At 52.8% G+C, this 19,575-nt stretch overlaps 1 protein-coding gene across 3 annotated transcripts in view; it reads right to left on the bottom strand.

Annotated features, from left to right (window-relative positions):
• Positions 1-7,121: 7,121 nt before the first annotated feature.
• Positions 7,122-19,575, bottom strand: part of LOC126081111 (lysine-specific demethylase 2A) — a 120,376-nt gene continuing 107,922 nt past the window's right edge. For 2 of the 3 annotated variants that reach the window (XM_049892618.1, XM_049892621.1), the window contains exons 14-21: positions 19,252-19,521; positions 18,357-18,488; positions 16,725-16,814; positions 14,020-14,732; positions 11,972-12,135; positions 11,269-11,427; positions 10,426-10,641; positions 7,122-10,140 (exon numbers count right to left, since the gene is read on the bottom strand). In XM_049892618.1, the coding sequence (XP_049748575.1) occupies positions 9,959-10,140; positions 10,426-10,641; positions 11,269-11,427; positions 11,972-12,135; positions 14,020-14,732; positions 16,725-16,814; positions 18,357-18,488; positions 19,252-19,521 (1,926 nt within the window). In that variant the 3' untranslated portion in view covers positions 7,122-9,958. The remainder of the gene's footprint in view (positions 10,141-10,425; positions 10,642-11,268; positions 11,428-11,971; positions 12,136-14,019; positions 14,733-16,724; positions 16,815-18,356; positions 18,489-19,251; positions 19,522-19,575) is intronic. The other variant, XM_049892620.1, reaches the window with a different exon arrangement.

Genomic DNA, 19,575 nt, shown 5'->3' with positions numbered 1-19,575 from the left:
AGAGCACCTCAGAGAGGGCAAGGTCCCGTTCTCAACGAGTGACACCCCCATGCACCTAGATACCCAAGTCAGGACTCCAGGCATCATTCCTTGATTCACTTCACCATTTTTTTAAATCACCATACCCTCTTATCTGGCCCCCTGAGAATCTCCTTGAAGCTGTTCGTGTCTCAGGATCCCCATGACCACTGCCCTGGTGCAGGCCCTGACCAGACTTGCCTCTCCCAAATCTATATCTAACCAGGTCACCACCTGCTTAGCATCTAGAAGTGGATTTCTAGGCCTTCTGGGGCTGCTGAGGGTCGGGGACCCCAAGGGAAACTGCAGACCCCCACTCCACTTTGTTCAAAGCAGACCAGGTTAAGATGCTTTTGAACCTGCAAGTCAAGGTCTTGGGTGACTGGGCCCTGCTCCCCTTTTCCCCATCCTCTGCACCTGGGGTCCCTCCACCAGCCTACCTATGACTCCTCACCTCCGTGCCTTTGCTGTTTCCTGTGCCTTCTTCCTTGGCTAACTCCTGCTCATCCTTTAAGACCCACCTCCTCCAGGTAGCCTTCCCTGACCCCGTGACCTGAACTGGGTACATCTCTGACTCTGCATTTTTACCACCTGTTGTTGTTGGATGCCTTAGGGTCCATTTCAACTCATAGTGAGCCCATGTGACAGAATAGAAGAGCTCCATAGAATTTTCTAGGCTGTAATTACTACATAAGTAGATCCCCAGATTTTTCTCCCGCAGAGCTGCTGGGTGGGTTTGAACTGCCAACCTTTGGGTTAGCAGTTAAGTGCTTAGCTATTGTACCACCAGGGCTCCTTACTTACTTATGAGAACCAGTTTCCTTGATTTGAAATCATCAATAGCAAGGTGCACCATTTCACGTTTTTGACCATGGGGGTGGGCTTTATCAAATGTTTGCATCAAGTGGAAAATGCATCGTGATGTTGGGAATGCTCAGTTCAAAAAAAAAAGGAGACACTGCATCTCCCGTGGTACCGAGGCTCCAGGTTTATCTCTTGCCCCCGGTGTCTGGCACAGGGCCCAGCACAGGGACTGACACAGACAGGACATTTGTCAGTATCTGATGAATAAATGAGCTCCCTACCCAAGGTGTCGTGTGGAATTGGGGGCAGAACAGGGCCAGGGGCACACCAGGAAACCACAACAGGAGGCCCTGAACCCTCTCCCTGACCCCAGCCCCGAATCATGAGGACTGTGAGTACAGCCGTGTGCTGGCCTGGGTTTTCTGGGACAGGCTCCGTTTAGGAAATTCTTCCTGAGGAACTTATCAGACCAGGGGCTGCACGTGGGTTCTGGGAGGCAGCCCTGCCTTCCTCCACCACTTGAGAACCCAGATGGCCCCTCCTGCCTGCCCACAGCTCAACCCACATCCCGGGCTAGGCCGGAAGCCCTCGAGGGAGCCTGTCTCCTGGGTGCCCCTCAGTGAGTCCAGGGGCCCAGGAAAGTGGGTTCTGGAAGCCCGGGTTAGGAATAAAGTGGTGCCAGTACCTGACCCCAGGGAGGCTGATTTTTGGGATGGTGCTGCCCTCTGGTGGTATGGGAAGGCCGGTTGCTAAGCTTGCCTTATCTCACAGGCTTCAGGCATTCCTTCTCTCAACAAACCTCGCTGGTGCCCAGAAAGTGCCAGGCTTTAGCTGGGATGCTGGGAGTGCAAAGAGGAAAGGAACCCCAACTCCACCCAGCTGGCAGACTCGTAGACACATGGTTACTTGGTATCTGCACCGATGACTAATGAAGTTTTGCAAACTTAACACATCCCACACGGGGCTCTGACTCCCGCTGCCCAGCTCTTGCCTAGCCTGTTCCTCCTGCCTCCGCATCTCAGTCATGGCTCCTTCACCTTCCAGAAACTCTGGAGTCATCCCAATTTCACGGTTCCTTCATCTCCCGCTTCACCTCACATACACGCACGCTGTCAGCCAGCCTGTCCTGTCGGCTACCTGGTGTGTCTGTCTCTAAAATATACCCTGAATCCTTCCACTGTGGCCTGTGAAACCCGGGCCTGAGTCCCCATCACCTCCCTCCTAGATGCCCACACCTGCTCCTGAGGTCTCCCTCTTGTCCTCGAGCCCATCCGTCCACTCCCCCAGCAGTCAGCCAGAGTTTTCACAGACCACAGTCAGACCTGCCTCCAATAGCTGCTCCCCGCATGTAGGGTAAAGCCCACCCTCCTTTCTGGGACCTGTAAAAGCTGTGTGGCCTGGCCCCTGGCCACTGCTTTAACTCCTTCCCCCTTCCTCTTGTTCCTTGGTGTCTGACCTCCCTGGTCTTTCTGTCGCTAGGACAAGCCGAGCTCAGGTTCACCTCTGGGGCCTTGCCTCTATGGCTCCCCATGCCCAAACACCTTTTCCCCCACTTCCGGCATGGTGGGCCCCTGCTCAAAGCTCTCCCTTGGAACTTCTCTCTGTGGTGGTCACCATGGCACCTTTCATACCCAGCATGGCCCCTGGCACAAAACTGGGGCCACAGAGAGAACAGGACTCAGTGTCAGCCCAGTCCAGTGGGGAAGAAGATCCTTAAACGCACACCTCCAATTAACCAGGCAAGAGCTATAATACAGGTAGGTGGGACACTCAGGGGAAAAGTGTGGTCAGCTGGAGGGTCAGGGAAGGCCTGAGCGAGGTCTTGACTGTGTGTGCACAGATGAGGTCTGGGATGAGGACCAGCACACACCAAGGTCCAGGAGGGGGTGTTCCCGCCTGCTGGAGCCTCATGTCTGTCTCTCCATCCCTGTCCTGGGCTTTGAAGATCTGGGAGGGTGAGCTTGGGGGTGTGCCTGTGAGCCTTGGCTTGTCATCTCTAGAAGGAAGTGTCTGCCTCCGGAGGGCGGGGTGTATGTGTGACATGCAATGGTGTGTACGCAGAGAGGCTGGGTAGAGCAGTGGATAGGGCCCACTCTGGAGCCAGAGTCTAGGTGTTACTAACCAACTCACTTTGGGCAAATTATTTGACGTCCATAACTCTCTTTCTCCTCTGTAAAATGAGGGTGCGCAGGGTGAATCACCACCTCACAGGCTCACTCATTCATTCGACCGTATTTGTTGAGCACCGACTACATGGCAGGCCACTGTGCTTGGTGCTGGGGATCCAATCTGGGCAGAGTTGGACAGTGAACTAACTTGTGGACAAACTACACATAATAGTAATAACCACTGACATTTATCAGGAGCCTGGGTAATCTCACTGAGTGCTGGAAACACCCCTATAAGGCAGTGACAAGTTACTATGAGCAGGCACCTCCGCCCACAGGGAAGTCAGGGAAGCCTCGAGGAGGGCGTTTCTGCCAGAACCAGAAGGATGGAAGGGAAGAGGCTGTTGGGGCAGGACCAAGAGCTTTGCAGGCATGTGGAACAGCAAGTGCGGAGACCCTGAGGGAGGGGAGGGCCCTGGTTATCTAGGGGGCTCCCCCGCATTGCCAGGACGCCGTCCTTTGCGCTGCCCAGGGACTTTCAGCGGCCCCTTAACCCCTCAGGCGCCACTCGCATCGGGCTTCGAAGGCCGTAGCTCCGCCCGAGCGCTGTCCTGGAACAGCGCCTCTCCCCGGAACTTTCCGGAAGATCGCACAGTCCGCGCCCCTCTCCGGGCCCCACCACAGGCCAGCCCCGCCCCGTCAGCCCAGGCCCCGCCCCGGGACACGCCCCGCAGACGGCAGCGCCCCGCCCACAGGCGCCCGCACGGAGCCGACCCAGTGCGCATGCGACTCGGCGCCCTAGGTCAGCTTGGCCCGGAGCCTTCTGTGTCTCCCGGCGCGCGCGTTTGTGCCTTGACGCCCCCAACCGGCCAGTGTATCTGAGTCACGGTCTCGTAGCCCCTACCAGACCCACACTGTGGCCCCTGGCATCTGCCATGTGGGGGTGGCGGTGGTGGAAAGCCTTGAGCTCGAATCCCAGCACCACCTCTTACTGCCCCAGCTGAGTGCGCTGGGCAAGCTCCTTAACCTCTCTGAGCCTCGCCTTTTCATGTGGACACTGGTTTGTTTTGAGGATGAACTGAGGATGTGTGTGAAGGGCTGGGCTGAGGGCCACGCCCACTGAGAGTGTCTGAGCCTCCGTGTGCCTTCCCTAGGCGTCCTCCACGGGCTCTTCCTTCATTTCTCTTCTCCCTTCTCCCTTTCTCTACCTCTTTCTCTGCCTTTTCTTTTCTGGGTGTTTTTCTGTCACTGCATCTCTGTTCTGTGTCTCCCTGTGTCTCTGTCAGTTGCTGTCCTTCTGTTGCTGGCACCCTCATGGCACACCCCTAGGGGGCAGCAGCTGGCGCTTCCTGCCCCCTGTGCATATCGGGATTGGGGTTGGCAGGGGGCTACAGAAGCTGGGTGACAGCGCCAGGCAGAGGGGAAAGCCAGGTGCTCCCCCCCACCACCACGCCTACTCTCGCTGTTTCCTGTCCATACGTGGGTGTCTGGGTGTCGATGCTGAAGTTTCCTTCCGGGCCTGGGCTCTGAGAGCTGCTGCTAGGAAAGGTGGTGGGAGGATGGGTCTCCCCAGCTGGCAGGTGCCAGGCCTGCTCTGCTGCTGGCCACCCCACCCAGATGTGCTTGGCACAGAGCCCGTAGGGGAGCTGGGAGTGCCACTCCCCAGGACTGGCTACATAATTTGCAGGGCCCAGTGCAAAATGAAAATGCGGGCCCTTGTCAAAAATTACTAAGAATTTCAAGACGACAGAGCATTAAATTAAGCATGAGGCCCCTCTGAGTGCAGAGTCCATGAAGTTGGCTTACCACCTCACCTCCCGTACACCCACCTTTCATCGCGCTCACTGAATTTCCTCATACCCCCACTCCTGGGGCAGATGGCAGGGAAGTGGGGGTGGAAGTGCTAGCTACGGCCAGCTCCAACCTCAAGGAGCTTCAAGTGCCGTGGAGCAATGGTGCAGGGCAAGCACCTGGCTGGGCCACTCAGCAGCATAAAAGGGCTCCGGAGTCACAGGCCGAATGTTCAGGGATATCCCAGCTCTGCCATGGGCACTAGGACCATACTTTCACCTCTCTGAGCCTGGGCTTGTCCACTCCAGAAGGAAGACATCTGCTTCCCAAGGGTGGGGGTGTACGTGTGACATGCGATGGTATGTATCAGAGAGGCTGGGTAGTGGATGGCTAGGGCACTCCGGAGCCAGAGTCAGGGTTTTACTGACAAAATCCTTTGGGAAAATTATTGAATGCCCAGGACTCAGTTTCTCATTGGTAAAATGGGAGTGATCTTAGCAAGGCTGTTGTGAGGGTGAAATGAGTTACTCCAGGTAAAGTGCTTAGAATAGCAGCCAACACACAGTAAGGCCCAGTGGATGGCACCTGTGACTACATTGTCGTTGCCTATGTGGAGCAGACTCTCCAGGTTAGTCCCTTCTGAGGGAAGAGAAACGGGACAGGCTGCTAGAGGAAGAGGTATTTGAATAAGGGACAGATTTTCACGGACTGCAGCAGGGGTGCCACAGCCTAAGCACAGCAAGCTTGGGGACCAGACGGGTGTCCGTTAGCTAGAAGCACCTACTACATGCCAACCACGGTGCCTTTCATTGTACAGATGCCAGTGGTGGGAGTTTGCTGTGAGTTTAGATACGGCCACGGAGGGTTATTGAAGAACTTTGTGTGTGCCCGAGGAAGATGAAGTCATAGCAGAAAAAAGAGCCTGGGGGTATTGACACAAAAAAGGAGGAGAAAGATGTATGAGGGGGAAGAAAAGGTGGATTTGGAGACCCTGGTAACAGGCTGGGTCTCTGGGGGAGGGGGGGACCTCTAGTATCTGGGCTGCTGGGGATGACATGGTGAGCAACACACACCCACCTCTGCCCTCATGGATGTCTGGGTAGCAGGGGAGACAGGCTTTAAGGAAGTTTTAAAAACCAGCAGGTACTATGGGAGCATGCCATCCAGTCTTGAGCAGAATGCGAGATGGTGTCCCAGGCAAAGGGAATTATGTATGCAAAGGCCCAGAGGGGAGGGGAGAGCAGTCAGCTCTGACTCCTGGCGACTTTGTAACAGAACAGGAGAGGGGACATGGCCAGCAATGAAGCAGGAGGACTTGGCAGCCTCTGGTCCACGTTACAGTGCATGTTCAGACTTTATTCGGAGATGAAGGTGCTGAGGAGTTTTAAGCAGGGGAGGGAGGCAGTCAAATGCATCTTTTAAATGTTCTGGTGGTCAACATGGAGGACAGGGGTTGGACTGGGAGGCCACTCAGTAGACTGACGATGCGGTCTAGGTTCTGAACAATGGTGACTCAGACTAGGGTGGCAGTGATGAAATTACCAAGAAGATGGGTTTCTGAGATATTTAAGAGGCAAATTTGACACTCTTCCTCTAAACATGGCCACATTCACATCCATCCTCGAGAAAGCAACATTAAGTCAGCGCATCACCAAGGCGTAGCTCTTAACCACTACGCCACCAGGGTTTCCAAAAGATGGGCAGGGGTCCTGCATTAACCTGGATCCCCCTGAAAGCAGCGATGAAAGCCTGCTCGGGTCCTTCCAGGTGGGACTTGTCTTTGGAGACAGCTGTGATCGGGTGAGGGAGTGCTTGGGTGGCACGCTGCTTCCTGGCCAGATGAGGTTGAGGTTGTACTCAACATGCCGAGTGACACACACACAAGTGCGATGTGATGGGAAAATGCCGACTGGAGCCCGATATGCCTAGAACCTGCTTGGTGCCCTTGAGGACTGCACGAGGTGTCTGTTCCACAGCTTTAGCAGACAGAAGTTGGCCTCAGTGGGGACAGTGGGGATGGAAGATTCAAAATCCCCAGGCCCATTCTCAGGAGAGCAGAGGCCCCTTCAGCCCTGTCTCCAAGCACCGTTTTTTTCTTTGCGGTGGTGGGAAGGGGAGGAATGAGGCAACCTCAGACTTTAAAATTCTCACTAGACATCCATTAAAAAGTTCACCGCATTGAAGTAAACTTAGTTTCTAGAAGTAAGTGCTACTTTTTGATGTTAAGGAAAAAAAAAAAAAGAGAGAGAGACAAAGACTGTAGGTTCACAGCAGCCCCACCGCAGGGTGTCCTCGGCCATGGCCACTAGCACTGGAGAGTCTGGGTGACCTTCTGACTCACGTTCTCGTGCACGCACACACCAAGGCAGAAGAAGTTTTGTTCTTGTTTTTAAAGCCTTTTTATTAAAAACAAAACAAAACAAAAAAACCCAAATCAAAGTATTTCCCACTGGAAGCTATTTCTTTTTTTGTCTTTTTAAAAAATTTTATTACACAAATATCTCCCATTCCCACGTGTCAGAGGAAAGATGTCCTTGCTCTTTCTAAAACCAATAGTGGAGAAGCTTCCCTCCTTCCCTGGCCCAAAATAACCCCGATGTGTCAACTGAGATAGTGTAAGACTTACCCCCTTAATGCTTACATTTAATTTAAAATTTTTAGCACAACATTGGAGATGGACTCTAAATCAGCAACAAAAAATATATATTTACAATTTCTCCGAAAAACAAACAAAAAAAACACAACCAAACCCTTTAAACATAGTGACTTTAGGAGTTTTATTTATGGAGCAGTTATTTTTTTAATCACCAAGTGATTTTATATTATATATATATAAATTTTCTTCCTTTCCTCTGTGGCTTTTCACACCGGTGCTTGGAAAGATGGAGGCAGGGTGTCTGGTCCTGTGCTGGGAGGGCAACCTCTCCTGGCAAGGACGGAGCTAAGAGCAGACCGCAAGAAATGCCCGGAGCTCCCCAGGTTCCTCTTCTCTGCGCAGACCAGACCATTCTCCCCTCACAGTCCCAAAGAAAAGTACAACCCAGCAGGGCATCGGTCCAGCTGCCACTCCCGGGCTCCCTTTTCTGCTGACCAATTTACGTGCACGGAAAAATGCTTGTTTTTCCAAACCAAAAAACAAACAAAACTCAAAGCAAACTATCAGCTTGGAAATTTCTGCGGATGAAACGTCCCAAAGTCAGAGGCACTCTCCCGGCACAATCCCTGCTCTGAAGGGGTCTCTCCACCTCCCCTTTTATCAAAAGACAAAAAAAGCAAATGAAAAAAAAAAAAGGTCATCTTTTCAGTATTTTCCACAGGAGCAACCAAAACAAGGCAGGAAGCTTCCAATTATAGGTCATTAACAATAATATTAATAAGGTTTTTGCTCAATACCCAGGGTTCTTTACAGAGAAGTCCCCCTAACTGAGGCACTCTGGAATAAGTCACTGGCATTTCCTCGGAGTTACAGCCCCAGATTGCTGGGGCCTGGAGACCAACGGAAGGGGCAGAGGGTCGAGGGAGCAGACTGGTGTTTTTAAGGTGCAGCCGAGATTCAGCAGATCGGAAGGAACGGACACAATGCGCCCCCCTCCCCTGACCCATTTTTCTCTCAGGAAGCCGGTCAACGCCAGGGTCACAGCTGGGCGAGGTGGCAGAGGGGACTCTGCTGCTCTCACTTCTGGAAGGGTGTGGTCGTCTCTCCTCTGACGCGGCTCCTGGCTCCCCATCCCACAGGGCTCAGAGGGGAGGAGAGTCTGACACTGGGCTACGGGACAGGCGAGGAAGGGCTGGGGCTGCAGGACGAGAAGGCGGGGGCTGTGCTATCAATACCCTCACAGATGGGAGCAGAGTGCAAATTGGCATCTATTGTCTCTAAGCTCTTGCCACAGGCTGCTGCTATGAGCATCTCCTCACACACTTAAATATTGACCCAGAAGAAATTCCGACCTTTCTTTCTTTCTTTCTTTTAAAGTGCAAAAAGCTCTCTGCTGCCCTAGAGAGAAGATCTTTGGACAGGCCGTTCAATGCAAAGTAAAAGGGGGCAGCCATGGGGACTCACACAGGGCGGTGGAGCGGGAAACACAAGTTCCCTCCCTCCCCAGACACACACACACACACACACACACACACAGAGGCACATGCACACCCCCTTCCCTGGCTGCAGGCAGAGGGCAGGTGACTGGCTTGTAAGCAGGACCCTGCCCAGAGGTGCCAGGTCAGTGAGCCACTGGGGCAAAACACAGCCTGGGCCCTGGGAGTCCCCAAATCGGAGGCCTGGGGCCTGGCTGGGAGGCAGGTAGCCTCACCCAGTCCCCTGCTCCCTGAGGCCATGCATCTGCATCCTGGGAAAGCCCCACACAGGCAGAACCAAGGACACTGGCAAGGGGTCATGGGGGGCAAAACAGGGAGATGGTGCCTGTCTCAGAATCTGCCTGGGAAGCAATAGAGTGGGGGTGTCCCTGGGGCGGGCAGTTCCAGCTCCTCTGAAGAGCCTCAGCCCCAATAAGTGCAACACGGACCTCAGAGAGACTACTGGGGAAGTCTAGGGGTGGGCACAGTGGGCTTGGGAAACCTCACTGTTTGAATTACCACGAGCGTTGACAGCATCAAGCTAACGGGAGAGGAGGAGGGCGCACACAGACGTGGACAAGAGATCTAGACATCTCAACAGCACCAGTGTGATCTGCATGGGTCTGGCATTCCTGGGGCTGCTGGCCCCTCCTACGTAAGCCGGGAGAGTGTGACGGAGGAGAGACACGCGCTGGAGACCATAGGAGAGCCAGTCCTCGGCGACAGGGCCACTTTCTTCCCTGGAGACCACGGGAGGAAGGGCCCAGGGCCCAGTGCAGATGAACCTTGCACAAACACCCTCAAACTGCGACCCTGGCCTCCTGGCGGGCTCGCAGGCACCTTGACAGCACACAGCCTGTGCTTTCTTTCCCACTGGATCAATGTGCCCTCCTTTTTCCTTAGGAGGGAGAGGAGCAGGCAGGTGAGCCTGGTGTCCATCACCCTCTCTGCCCCGCCTGTAGGGGACGGGCGAGCGGAGAGGGAGTGCGACGCTGGCCTTGGAGCCCGTGCAGGGTCAGAGCCCGTGCAGAGTCGGGCGAGAGGCCCTCCTGGCAGGGAGGCGGGGAAGGCCGGCTCCTGCTCAGTCTGGGCTGGGTCGGGCGAGAGGCCCTCCTGGCAGGGAGGCAGGGAAGGCCGGCTCCTGCTCAGTCTGGGCCGGGTGCGTCTTAGCTGATTTTCTGGATCAGCTTCTCATCAGACAGGCAGTAGAGGCTGTTGATGGACAAGTCTGAGATGAAGTGCTCGCAGGCTTTCCGAGTGATCTGCTTGCATCCTCGAAGGTCAATCAAAGTGACATTGGCGATACGCCGTAGGTAGATCAGGGTCTGGTCTGTCAATTTATTGCAACCTGTGGAGAAAGGGATGAGAAGAGAGCTCAAAACGTAGCCCTACAAGCCTTCCTCTGCCACTCGTTTCCCCTCGCCGCCACTGCTGCCTCCTTCCCTCTAAATGCTCAACAAAAGCCCTCCTTGTCCCTAACCACCCGGCTCCTAGGCCAGAGTGCTGTCAACACTGTGGCCCCACTGCCCCCTGCCGCCTAGCACCATGTGACAGAGAGCACAAGGGCCACATGGCTGCTCCAGCTGCACCTGAAGGGTGGCTGTGCATATCACGCCAGCCCCAGGCCGCTTACCTGCCATGTTGAGCTCAGTGAGGGAGTAACGAGTGGAAGACCCGACGGCGGTGAGCAAATTGGAGGACTGGTCTGTAAGGTGGCTGCAGTGACTGAGGTCGAGTCGAGACAGGAGGGGCATGTGGCGGATGATGAGGCGAAGCGTGGCATCCGTGATGTCAAGGCCTGCCAGCCGGAAGTCGGTCATGTTCCGGAGCTTGCTGCGATTGTCCTGGCCTGCACGGGCAAGAAAAGGAGCCTGAATCAAAACTCTTAGCTCTCTAATCCATCTCCAGAGCTTGGGGCAGCTTCAGCTTCATCCCCTTGAAGCCACCAGTGTTGAGCAGAACTGCCCACACCCAGCCCTGCCTTCAGGGCGTTAGCAGTTTCTAGGAAACCAGGCAGCTTTTCCTTCTTCCCAGCTGCTAGGTTATGTCCCACTCAGACCCCAAAAGGGTAGGTGTGGCATGCCCAGGCCCTTCCCAGGCCCCCACTCTGCTCCAGATTATGCCCAACTCAGAGGGCAAGAGGGTAGGTGTGGCATGTCCCATCCCTTCCCAGGCCCCTACTCTGCTCCAGACTTTCCTGCCAACAGCTTTTGACACTCCACGTCAACCAGGAAGCCTTCCCAGACTTCCTCAGGCCCCAAACTCCACTGACCCACAAAATGGACTCACTCCCTTGTTTGGAGAAAGTTATTTGCTTGTAAATAGTTAACCTGTACTTGTACACAGTCCACCACTCTGCTCGCGTTCTATTCTTGCACAGTGCCTTTCTGAGACTGCTTTAGCTTCTGAGGACCAAGTCTGTCCAAAAACAAAGCTACCCCAAGACCAGCACAGAGAAGTCAGGCCCAGAGTCTACCTGGTTTATCAGCTGGTGGAGTCAGCAAGTCCCGAATTTGAGGGTCCTTGATTCCTACTGCCCACCGAAGATCCAGGGTCCTGAGAAGGGGGCAGCTGGACGTGCTGAGGGCTGAGACGGCAGACCAGGAGCAGCCCGCCAGGAGGAGGTCTTTCAGTCCTGCCACAGTTGAAAACAGCAACACACAATCACATACTCTGTCATACTTTGTCTACCAACACGTTCAAAGCCTCCACAACCAGCTGATCCTGAGAGGCAAATGGATTTCCAGCCTGATGGGAGATTCCCAGGGTTTCTACGTTACATCCCACAGCTGCCGTGTTGAAGCTGATTCCTTGTTGCTTAGTTCCTACCAGAGCAACGCAAGTGGGAGTGACTGTCTATCTTTCTGAGACATCAGAACGCTGAAGGAAACGAGGGCTTGCAAGGGGCTAATGAAGGTAACATGTGCCTCAGTATCCCCTCCAGGGGCTCTGCTAAGACCTGCAGACTGGCAGCAGCACAGGGTCCCATGCTTTTTGTTGTCTAGTGCTGACGCCTTGTAGACTGGCAGTGAAGGTGGCCCCAGGTAAACCTCTAAGCAGAAAGGCAAACGCCTGAGACCTGAATTGCCCTAAAGCAATTCTGAGAAAGGTGCCAGTGCTGCTGCTTTCCTGGCCTGCTTCCTCTGAGCCCCTGGCAGGACAAGGGTAGGGCTACTCACCTGGCAGCCTGTTGACAAGCCACGTCAGTTGCTTTTTGGAGATGTTGGTCCAACTGAGGTCGAGGCTGACCGGCTGCCTCTTGATGATGCCGCTGAGAGCCTGGGGTACAATAGCCTTACACCTGCTCAAGTCAATTTTTGTCCAAAGTCTCTTGTCGCAGCACCTGTAACACAGGGGAAGAGAGCTAGCTGTCACGAACCTGATAGCCCTGTCAAAGGTGCTCCCATCACAGATTGCTGGGAACTTCTGGGAAAAGCAGAGCACCTGGAGCATCCCACACACCAGGCTTCTACCACGATTGTGTCCTGTCATCTTTTGCCCCCTATAGCAATGAGACACCGTGCAGCCCTATATGTTAGTGTATAACATGACCAGTTTACCCTGACTGACTGTGGAGAACACGACAAACAACATACCACAGCCCCTTTATCTGCACTAAAATGGGAAGGCTCACAGTGTATACAAGGAAGCATTTAAAAGTTGCTTGACTTCTTATGCTCCTAGGCTTGCCTCCATCTCTCCCTTGTCAGTCACCCCCAGCTGCCTGAGACACAGGGTGCTACTCAGCACACCACAACTCACCCTACCTTGAGCTCCAGAGACAGGGTTCAAGCCTGGGTCAGGCCTAGAGAGGCTTTGCCGTCAGCCTAGAGCCTCACCCACCATGGCTTTCTGCCTCAGTGCTCTCTAACTCCTTGCCAGTTCACACCAGAACTGAAAGGGAGGGGCCGCCTTTTGGCTTCAGCACACAAGTCCACAGGCCACAAACAGCACTGCCCTACTGCTGCAGCTGACGACTTTACTGCCCCGCCCTCGGCCGGGCTTGGAAGCTGGCTGGCAGGGACAGGGAGTGGGCAGATAATGGGAGTCTTACATGCTTCAGCCTGGACAGCAAGGCCTACTAGCCCTACAAAGAGAAATACTGAGAAAATTTGGGTGGATCACATTAATTCATATTTGGGATATAAATTCATGTTGCAAAGAATAGGTTTTTTCTTTAAAGACTGCAAAAATGTCACCAATCACACCTGAAAATTCTAGGGTAGAAATGAACGGCTTACAAGAGCAGTGGTTCTCACATGTTAGCATGTATCAGAATCACTTGAAAGCTTGCTGAACAGATTGCTGGGCCCCACCCCTGGAGATGCTGATTCCAGAGGCCTGGAGCAGCCCGCGAGAATCTGCTAGGGAACCACAGTGAGAGCTACTGCCACAGGGTGCTACCCCAGTAGAAAGGGTGTATATTTTCTGGCCCAGAAGATTAAGGAACGGCCCAGCAATGCCCCAGGGAGACCTCTGGGAATCATCACTAGGAATTTTTCCCTCTAGGTCTCTGCTGAACCTGAGAAAAATGACAGGTCTCGGTAAGAAGGAGATCTAAGTCTTGGGAAGCTTCAAAACTCGATTCTGCTTATTGGAGAAGGGGACTCTGACCATCCAGGTTTGGGGGATGAGAATTAAAGTCATGAGCACCTTCACATGTTCATTTCGGAAAGCACGTTTACTTCTCTTGTTAGATAAAAGAGATAACTGAAGGTAGAGACTTAACCGTAGACACCTGTGTCACGAGCACAGGAGCGTGATGGGCACATCACAGGCTCTCACAATATGTGCCGAGTCCAGCTGACTTGGGAGAAAACTTTCAGCCCTTAGGCTCTGCAGTTTTGGCACTATCCCCCCAAATAAGCTTCCCACCCCCAATAATGACAGAGGTAAAGTACAAAGCAGGGAGAGGAGCAAAGGCTGAATTTCTCCAATGATGGCATCTTTACAGGACCCACTGTCTGCGGGCAAAACCGGACCTGTCTTTACAGGACCCATTGTCTGCAGGCACAACTGGTCTCGTCCTTACAGGACCCAATGTCTGCAGGTACAACCAGCCCCGTCTTTAACAGGACCAGGACAAATGGTCTGGGAAACAGATGGAGGTGATTCCCTCCGTACAGGACCTGGCAAGTCTTCAGATGCCAAGGGGCATGCTGTCCTCTTATGGAAAACCTTCAACCTGCTCCCGTGCCCGCTCCTGAGCCCACGTATCCCTGCTCACCATTTATACCACGTCTTGCACACGCGCATACATTCACAAAGTTCTCTGCGGCTGAGGTAGCGGAAGACAGACATCCAGACCTCCCGCTGCATCCAGCTCTCGTCTCCGTCCTGAGCCCAACTGCCCCGGCCGTTCAGCCTGGCCGCACCCCCCTCCTCGGCACTGTCCTCATCCTCTTCCGCCTCCTCCTCGTCCTCCTCCTCTCCCCCCAGCCCCTCCTCATCCCCACGCTGGGGGGCTCGGGCTGGGCAGTGCTGCACCAGCACACGGGGGGAGTGGCGAAGGTTGGCAGAAGAAGCCGTGATGGCCTGCAGCTTGGGCACAATGGATGTCCCATGGAGCTCTTTGGTGGGCCTCTGTAGCGTGACAGTCAGGTACGATCCCCGGATCTTGGCTTTCTCAACTTCAGACAGCTCCTTTTTGCCACTGGGATTGTTCTCCTTTTCCCGTACCATGGTGCGCTCTGTGGCCTGCAGTCGCAGCAACTGCCGCCGTTTGAAGCGCTCATCGCGGCTGGCACTGTGGTGGTCACTGGGGCCAGCCCCAGGTGATGACCGAGTCACCATACCCCGGGGAGAAACCGGGTCATGGATGAGCTGCAGCATGGAAGTGGGTGAGTGAGGCGGGGGCGTGAGGGGCTCATCGCAGCTCCGCAGAGGCCGCAGGACTTTGGCTTGCACGGCTTCATCGTCACTCTCTTCCATTTTCCGCTTCTGCAAAACAGGCCCGAGAAAGCAACATCAGGGCCTCCTCCCTTCCAAACCCTCAAGATTGACAGGGTGAGTCTCACTGTGGCACTCAGGGCACCCGACAGAAGACTGACCACTGGTTCTCTAGCAGGGCGGGGCATCGGATGCTCGAGAAAGCTGATTATGGAACAAAAACCTCCAGGAGGGTCATTTGGGAAACCTACCTGTGACAAGGAAGGCCCGTGTCCAACTACACAGGATGGGGACCCAGATTTGGGGCTACTGGGTTCCATACCCATTCCATCTTATTCACCTCTTGTCCCAACTTCTGAATTTTAATTTCCTGAGTAAAAATCTTCTTTAAAGAGGCCGCAACTCTACTACTACGTTACCTGGCAATTTTCAATCCTGTCTCATTTCAGTGGTGGCGGAAAAACAGCAGTCCACATGTACCGTGTGAACCAAGATGCCGAGTCTGGTAGCAGTCAACACTGCTGACTTTCAGCTCTACTCTTGCCATCAGCACCTACCCTGTCCCTAGAGAGCACCCACGTGTGAGAGAGAAAGCAGAGAACGAGAACCTGTGAGAAACCGCACTGGCACCAGAGGACGTCTACTCAGGATGAGAATGAGGAACTAAGGCCAGCACTCCCATGAAGGACCACAACCTTGGCTTGGGGCCCACACGCTCCAGAACTCCTCTTTTCCCAGGGCCCACCCTGGATAGGTTGTGACAAAGTCTCATCGCCGTGTTCCACCATGGACCACATCGTAGATCAGATTTTCCTTAAGGAGAGCCTTTATGTCCCTAACCGGCAACCCTGGTTTCTATTCCTTTCTGCTTATATTCTTGAGGTCATTATGGTGGGAGGAGAGGGATCACCTGTCAGCCATGGACTTTTATAAGCCAATACTAAAACATAGCTCCTGCCAACCCACCTGTGAACAGCAAGGAAGCAAACACTCATCACCAACAGTGACGATAAGTGTAAAGCCACTGGAATAACAACTTGGAGTAAGGGGACCTTGAGCACTAGTGGACTCTAGAAATTCTTGCCCTGAAACATATTTAGACTGAAAATTCAACCACCTCAGTTGCCAAGTGGGAAGAAGTGGCAGGAACACAGGGCAAGTCCCCGAGCCCCTTGTCCACTCCCACGCAATGCACCTGGAGGAGTCCTGCGGTGCAGTGACTGACACTAGTCAGCCTGCCTTTCTGCATGTGTCCTTAGCAGGTCTTGTCCTGACAGGACCAAGTAACCAGAGTCTTTCTGGCCTTTTGATCTTACTGGTGGCCATTATGGCCAGCAACAGCAGCTGCTCTGGGCCAAGGTCATGGCATTGGTCCCCTCTGGGGGAGGGGCTGCCCTCATAGGACTTATCCAGGCACACGTGCAGGGCTTTGTGCAAGGCCACTAAGGTGAAGATGACAAAAACGTGAACCTGCTTAACTGGAAACTCCAGTACACCCTTGTATTTACCAGCTGCCTTAGGCCATGGCCTCCCCTCAAGTTTCATTCCTCAGAAGCTGAATGTCCCTCAACAGCCCAATTGGGGTCTCTTTCTAGGGTCCCAGAGTATAAAAGGACTCCAGGAATTTGTAGATCCCAAGTGGAGTGATATTCAGTAGTAAAACAAAACAAATCAAAAACAAAAACATTAAAACAAAACAAAAAAAAAACAAACCCAGTGCCGTCCAGTCGATTCCGACTCATAGTGACCCTATAGGACAGAGTAGAACTGCCCCATAGAGTTTCCAAGGAGCGCCTGGCGGATTTGAACCGCTGACCCTTTGGTTAGTAGCTGTAGCACTTAACCACTATGCCACCAGGGTTTTCCATTAAAACACAAACAAAAGAAAAACATGAATTAACCAGGGAATAAAGAAACAAAACAAAAAACAATCTGCCCACGTCAGAGAAGCCACGTCCATGACACTGCAAAGGCAAACGCAGAGCAGCCTCCTCCACTTGCCACTTCCTCTCTCACAGGGCAGGGGTGGCGAAGTCCCCTCACCTGGGCTTTCTCAGAGCTGTCCTCCTGGTAGCATTTCGGACACTCCCAGCAATTTGGCAACTCCTCGTTAAGCAACCCCTCTCCATCCATCTGTAGGAAAAGAGGAATGTTAAAAAACTCGTCTCATTAAGAAAACAGTATGCTTTTTCAGCCTTCTTTATCAAACGATAACACAAATCACAATGACAAAACCACAACCATTTCTAAACACACTGGTCCATAAAGGGAGAAAAACTGAGAGCCATTCCAGGGTGTGTCAGCTGTTGGGCCTCATGGAGGGGCCCCAAAGGGCATGAATACCTATTCCCAGCCATTGGGAAACTGGTCACCCTCATGCTTGGCTGCTCGATCAAAATTAGGCTCCATGAAGGGAATCCCAAGAGCCTAGGTCAACCGATGCTTTCACGTCACTTTGCAAAAGAATCTGGACACCCAGGGTTTACAGTAGCTACAGGGGGCATGGGAGTTATGATGGCTTGGGTCCAGAGGCCAGTGGCCTAGTCTATGACTTGCTGTTGTCAGCTGTAAAATGGGGATAAATAACAATATCTACTTCATACGGTTGTGATGAGGATGAAATCAATCATGTATTATGTAAAGTGTTTAGAGCAGTGCCTGGCTCACGGTAAATATTTCATATCACTGTCAGGTGGCAGTCATGACACAGTTGACACCTCCTGGGAAGGCCAAGAAAGCTCCAGCATCAATGCACTTTAAATAAACATGCAGAAATTAGGTAGCTCAACTTCATAAGGGCGTCTGAAAGATTCAACCAGAGAATCCACGCAAAAGAGCGGTTCTCCGCGCTGCCTGCACATTACGATCACCAGGAGAACTTTTGGAGAACACCGACCAGTTGAATCAATCTCAAGCTGAGGTCTGAACTGCCTCATGTTTTTAAGCCCCTCAGGCGTACACTAAGCTGGATACAGACTGAACACTCATTAAACGTTAGCTCTTATCTTTATCCTCACCATCTTTCAGGAACTATCATTCAGATGTATGCTATGCTAAAGTTAGCAGCGATCAGCGATACCTAAAGGGTTGAGACATCCCCAAGTAGACTAGGCAGTTCCATGATGGCCTGAGGACTCCAAGCCAGGGTTTCATTCCATTTTGCACCACCGCCCCCGCTGAGAATTTGCATTTCCACCCAGATACTATGAATCAGAATCTCCATTCTAACATGGTTCTGGGAGTGATTCTTATGTATAAATAAGGATCACCTGGCAATCTTGTTAAAATGGAGATTCTGAGCCAGTATATCTCGGCGGGGGTGGGGGGGGGTGGGGGGTTGGGGGGTGGGGTGGGGAATGCAAATTCTCAGCAGGGGCAGGAAGCAGAATGAAATGTTTAGAGGCCCTGCTCCAAACACACCCTCCAGAGGCCAGACAATAAGCTCCAGGAGGGCTTTACTGTTCTGTCCTTGGGGCTGAGCACAGTGTATGACGGATAACAGAGAACTGAATAAAGGGCTGATATTAGACCTCTCCAGAATCACAGAGCCTACTTCCTACAGGAGGGATGCTGGCAACCTCTCATTAATGGTGGCCCACTCTTTTGTTGCTCCACTCAGTATCTTTAGACGGTCCATCAGCAGAGACTTCAGGGGCCTCTTAGGCCTCTGCTCACCTGGAGGCAGCCAGGATGAACTATCTCGTTGCAGATACAACATTCCATGAGTTTCTTCTCAAAGTCCTGTGTCTCTTCATTCTGATCCACCTCACCACAGAGGGAACACGTGACGGAGTGAGGCAGTCTAGGCTGAAAAAGGAACAAAGATAGAAACTGAGGAGACTTAGATCCTTATCATTTAAGTTTTCCTTTAAACTGAAGGTGAGTGAATTAGTTCTTGTAATTCTGTAACCAAAAAAAAAAAAAAACAAACTACCAAACCAGGTGCTGCTGCGTTGACAGCAACTCCTGGCAACCCGATGTGTGTCAGCATAGAACTGTGCTCCACAGGCTTTTCAGTGGCTGGGATCTTTTGGAAGGAGATTGCCATGGCTTTCTTCAAACGTGCCTCTGGGTGAATTTGAACTGCCAACTTTCCAGTTAGTAGCCAAGTGCTTAACTCTTTGTGTCACCCAGAAACTCCAGTAAATACTTTGTTCGTAGGAAAAATGAGGAAGAAGATGGGGAGAATCAGCTGCCTGGGAATTAGAGACCACCAGGGACTAGTTTATTTTTCAACTGTCGTTTTAGTTGACCTGTCCTTTGTCTGGCAGGTCCTTTCTAATCCATTTAAAGAGGGGACAGAGGGCACTGTTTGCGCTTCAAATGCTGGCCTCTTGTTTGAAAACTGGGTGAGTAAGACCAAAAGATTAGATCATCTTTAGTGCTAGATACCTCCCTTTTGAACCCAGGGAGCTGAGGGGCAAAATGAAGAAAGAGAAAACAAAACAAAACAAAAGAACATAATCTTTCCTTTTCAATTCTGAATGTGTCAGAGTCTACACTATGTGCTTTTCAGCCCCCTTGGCACTGCCACCCCACCCCCAGATTCTTTACCCAGCACATCACTCACTGCCAAGCATTGCCGGAGGACACAGGACTGCTTCATGCGACCAGGCCCCCCAAACTTCTTCATGTCCCTGCAGTAGTGGCAAACGCCACATTCTCCTTGCACACAGGCTTTGCATTTTCGACACCGCACTCGTCTCCGTCTGGCTCCTGATACAATGGGGGAGGCAGCAGCTGGCCTCACAGGTGTTAACCGCGGAGCTGGCTTCATAGTGTGAGGCTTTGTGATGGGGATGGTAGGAACCCGCACCTTTGGCCGGGTGGGGAATTTAAGCTGGAAAGAGAAAACAGTGAGGTCAAATGTATCAGGTGGCTTTACAGACTGGAG

This window comes from Elephas maximus, chromosome 7 (genome assembly GCF_024166365.1).
Source record: "Elephas maximus indicus isolate mEleMax1 chromosome 7, mEleMax1 primary haplotype, whole genome shotgun sequence".
Taxonomy (NCBI): Eukaryota; Metazoa; Chordata; class Mammalia; order Proboscidea; family Elephantidae; genus Elephas; species Elephas maximus.
The sequence above is the reverse complement of the archived record's forward strand: the minus strand, read 5'-3'. Positions and strand labels throughout refer to the sequence as shown.